This window comes from Glycine soja, chromosome 20, assembly GCF_004193775.1.
Source record: "Glycine soja cultivar W05 chromosome 20, ASM419377v2, whole genome shotgun sequence".
In the NCBI taxonomy this organism is placed as follows: Eukaryota; Viridiplantae; Streptophyta; class Magnoliopsida; order Fabales; family Fabaceae; genus Glycine; species Glycine soja.
Genome location: NC_041021.1, coordinates 34,887,172 through 34,891,551, shown reverse-complemented (window position 1 = coordinate 34,891,551; position 4,380 = coordinate 34,887,172). Strand labels below are relative to the sequence as shown.

The 4,380-nt window shown below is 31.8% G+C and overlaps 1 protein-coding gene across 1 annotated transcript; it reads right to left on the bottom strand.

Moving 5' to 3' along the window:
* Positions 1-2,548: 2,548 nt before the first annotated feature.
* LOC114402665 (acid phosphatase 1-like) lies at positions 2,549-4,157 on the bottom strand. Its single transcript, XM_028365315.1, has 3 exons — positions 3,633-4,157; positions 2,951-3,160; positions 2,549-2,846 (listed from the first exon to the last, which is right to left on the bottom strand). The coding sequence occupies exons 1-3, from the start codon at positions 4,061-4,063 to the stop codon at positions 2,669-2,671; spliced, it is 819 nt and encodes a 272-aa protein (XP_028221116.1). The 5' UTR covers positions 4,064-4,157; the 3' UTR covers positions 2,549-2,668.
* Positions 4,158-4,380: the final 223 nt, after the last annotated feature.

The following is a 4,380-nucleotide window of genomic DNA, read 5'->3' as shown; positions in this document are numbered from 1 at the left end:
TAAAGCTTCATCATTCCATCACATAAATAAATGTTGTCACCTGACATTCATATATATCATTACCTTTTTATAACCAAATTCTTTGTCAGGATATCTTCGTGCATCATCTTGTGTGTCTAATAAAAAATGAGAAACACCAATTAGCTGAGTTATAAAACCCTTTGGAGGGATTGGTAAAAGTGAGCTGTGATAAGAGAAATGATTTTTTATTCAACAACAGGTGAGAGTAGGATGAAAGCTTTGAAGGAGGGATTGGAAAAAGTGAACCGTGATAAGGGATCACAATTGTGGCCTATTATAGCAACTGAGCATTTGTACTATAGTTTATGCTGGGTATCAAAAATGGAACTATTCAACTTTTTTTTAGGATAAAACGGTACTATTCAACTTGCTTAGTATGGAGTTAAAATTTGATTTAATTGAGATTAGTTCAGATTCTCAAATATCAATAAATTTAATAAAAACAGGGGTGCAATAATAGAGCCTGGTATTAAAATTTCTATTTGACTATTTGTTTCATAGACACCCACCTACAGGCTTTTCATTTAAGTATAAGTATGAACTCCTTAATTAAATGAGGTAGGCGAGGGGAAGGCATAGTTGTCCACGTGTTTTATTTAAATTTAAACTATCGGCATTAATCATATTTTTAAGGGGAAAATAGAGAAAAATTAATGCATCTACAAATATATGACAGTGGCAATAGGCAATGAATTCAAGATCAAACAAATAGTAATAATTAAGGAAGTACAAAGTAAAGTTTGATTAAGGTTCAAAATCATAAATTGATACTAAGATCAATCAACAGAGTACAAAAGTGAAAGACAAAGAAAGTTGAACAAATGAAATGGGGAGTTTGTAAGAAACTTTCCCATTTAAACAAATTACTACTATTTTAAGATGAATTACTACAAATTTAAACAAATTACTATTATTAATTAAATAATGATCTTCAAAATGATTATTTTCTGCCTCCAACTATTATTATTAATTTTGTAAATCCATTTAATATTACATTGTAAATATCGTCCACTTATGGTTCAGTTTGAACTTGCAAATTGCAAAATGTATTGGTTTGACCAAAAGTTCTGCCACGAGATTCTCAAACTGCAACCAAACACTTCCCAATGTTCTCTCTCTCAGTGAGCAGGTTCAAGTGTGTTGTAGATATAAGTTTGTTGTTCTCTCGGCCCTTATTTTCATGTGTTATTGCTAATTCAGAATCCCCCTCTGCTGTGGTAACAAGGATGGTAAAGGGTTGTCTCAAAAAATGTAACACAATTTTCTTTTCTCATGTTTACTTGTTCAGACAACATTTTGAATTTTCTGTTCAAAAGTTAACCTTTGAGTAATAGAAGAGGTGGGGATGGGGATTTTCTTGCTGACTTTCCACTAGGTGGTGTTTTTAGAGCTTTGCCTTGTGTTTTTGCTCCCTTGGTGATTTCTTTTTACTTCGATTTTATTTATATAGTTTAGCAAGTTAAAATGAAAACAATGTCTGATGACTAAGTGTAGGCAACAGTTGAGTTAATATATGGTTTCTATAGTTTTTATGTAGTGTACTTGTATTTGACTAACCCTCGTTGTGATTCCTCTCAAAATTTACAAATTTGAAGGCAAGAACTCTTAATTTTTAATTATGATATCATTATTCAGAGTATATATTTTATGATGTAGAAGGTAGTTAAGATATGGACTGTTTGTATTTCAAAAGGCCCATTTAAGTCCATGCCTTTCAAAATAGTTATATAAATTCAGTAGGATAATGAATAATGACCATGCCCCTTTAATTAAAAAGGATTGCAGATTTGCACCGCTTTTTTCTTTAGGCTTTCCATGTGATAGTTTCAATTGAAGATTACAAGTTTAATTTACAAGAAAATGGCGAACAGTGAACTGCTTACTGGAAATTTATTACTTAGTTGCATCTTTTTGCTTTCTTTGGTATACAATGAAAGATTTGCAATTACTAAAAAAATTTGATTCAGAACTTAAATACTGTAGTGTAATTTGTTTTCAGGATGCAAGGATTATATGTTCCTCAATACCAAGTTATGGAACTGGACCTTATTCCAAATTTGGCACTTACCTATAGATAAATAACGTTGCAATTTGCAAGTGAGTTCACATTAATGAAATAATTTGTGTTGTATCCTACACGAAACCACGTCCTGTTTTTTTTATGTAATAAAAATGGCAGATATAAATAAATTAGTATACAATGGACACGTACATGACTCATCAGTCATCACACCATAATTAATGAATATTTATTAATAAAGGATGACTAGTAAAAACTGAATTGAAAATTAACTGAGCTTTCGAAAAAAAATGTGACATATTATCTTTATTCTCTAGAATTGAACTTGCAATGGAGGAAAGGTTTTGAAACATTTGCACTGTGACAGATTGTTCCGAAAAAAAATATTATTAATGATGCTATTGAGCATATGGTTGTTAAATTGGCACGCCAAATATCTTTCAAGTATTTTTACTTTTACCTACAATTTAGAACTGGGTAACGCCTTAGTTTAATTAAACAAGGAAATTAAGAAGAACAAAGCCAACCTAACCTGGCTGGTTTTGTTTAACTTATTGCAACAAATTATTATTATTTATATAAGTTGAAAATGAGGGAGAAATAATGCAATCGCAAATGAATGGTACATTAGGCAACATAGTATATGGGATTTGGGAGTTTAAATGCTCTTCTGGGGCTTGGAATCCCCTCAATGCTACTGTATTGGTCCCCAACAATGCCCCAAATGCGATAACCATTATTTGTTATTTGCCTTCTCACATCAGACTTGTACTTTTGCACTGACACCAATTCATCAGCAGGATCTCTGCACAGAGATTAATATATATATATATATATATATATATATATGAGATAATTATGAGAACTAGTGAAAGATAATTATGAGATAAAGGGTTAAACAGTACTCACCTAAAGACAATTTTAGTCCAACCATAATAGCCAACCTTGACAAGGTTGTCAATTGTGGCTGATCTGAGATGCTCCTTCCTTGAAGTAACCAAAATGATTTGCACCCCCCTGGATTTAAGTTCATTGTATAGCTTCAATGAGTGATCAAGAGCAGGTGCATTGCCCTTGCTCATCCATTCCTCTAGAGATGTCACATTCAGTTTCTTTCCCCTTTTGTCAAAGAAATCCATTATCATTCAGAATTATTATTTGTAAGCACAAGGAGATCAAATTAAGAACCATATAAGGTAGCAAGCAATTTGAACTATACAGCTACTCAGCTAGCATGTGTGGATTCACGTTAAATGATATAGAATCATGTTGAAATCCTAACATGATTTAAAATGTTCATATATTTAATTTCACATCAAAAATTCATTCTATGGTCAGAATTAATTTTGATCTTAAGTAACTTTAATTAATTTTTATGTTATATTATAAATTTTATACAGAATCTTACTACTTATTTACTTTTCCAAAAAAAAAATATTCAAACATAAATCTTATCACTTCAAAATCAATTTTACAAAACTAATTTAATTTAAAATCAATTTTACAAATACTCACTCAAACACACACAACAATGTCAGTAACTTAAACATCATAATATGGTTAGCAGATGAGAGTGAATTTTGGAATTTACCCATATAGATTATTCTTGTAGTAAGGAACTGTTGAAAGCAGGGTATCATCAATGTCAAAAATCCAAGCATCCAATCCATCTTTCTTCAAATTACAGCTGGTGCTAAGGTAAACCAAGCACTCTTCAGTTGCCCTCTGTGAGTCCACTTTGTACTGTGTGGACTTGACATATTTTCCAATGTATTCAATGCATTCTTCAGGCACAACTTGGAAGTCCCTAATGTTGTGCAGCTCCACATTCATCCTCCAGCTTTCACAATAGTTCTTCAAACTGATCTTCAATCCATCCTGTGTCTGTAGCTTCAGTATGTTCCAATCTGCAACTGCTAGAGGAATCAAAAGGCATGTGAAAACCAAAAAGGACCAAAGTGCTTTCCCCATGTTTTTTCTCTTTTGACAAAAAGTGCATGAAAGGAGAATACACACACACATATATATATAACAAATAATGAAACAATCATTCCCTTTTTTGTGTGCAATGGTTTGAGAATGTGACCATGTCACATGGATCTGATTGAATGTGTTTGCCACAAAATTTGACTTGCATGAAATCACATGCTAATATAGCTGGCAGAATACCTAAACTAAAGAAAATTTCAATTATGAGAGGGGACATGACTATATTATATATTTCATTTGAAGGTCACAAACTTTAGTGTAAAAGACAAAAATAGATTGTACCTGCTTTTACATGATAAATGGGCTTTATCTTTATTGAATACACTATGTAGAATAAGCAGATAACCGGT

Coding starts and splice junctions, on each gene's coding strand:
- LOC114402665 (XM_028365315.1), bottom strand. CDS start 4,063: ATGTGTGTGTGTATTCTCCTTTCATGCACTTTTTGTCAAAAGAGAAAA. Junction 3,161..3,632: donor TACAAGAATAATCTATATGG/GTAAATTCCAAA, acceptor CTTTGACAAAAG/GGGAAAGAAACTGAATGTGA. Junction 2,847..2,950: donor TGGACTAAAATTGTCTTTAG/GTGAGTACTGTT, acceptor ATCTCTGTGCAG/AGATCCTGCTGATGAATTGG.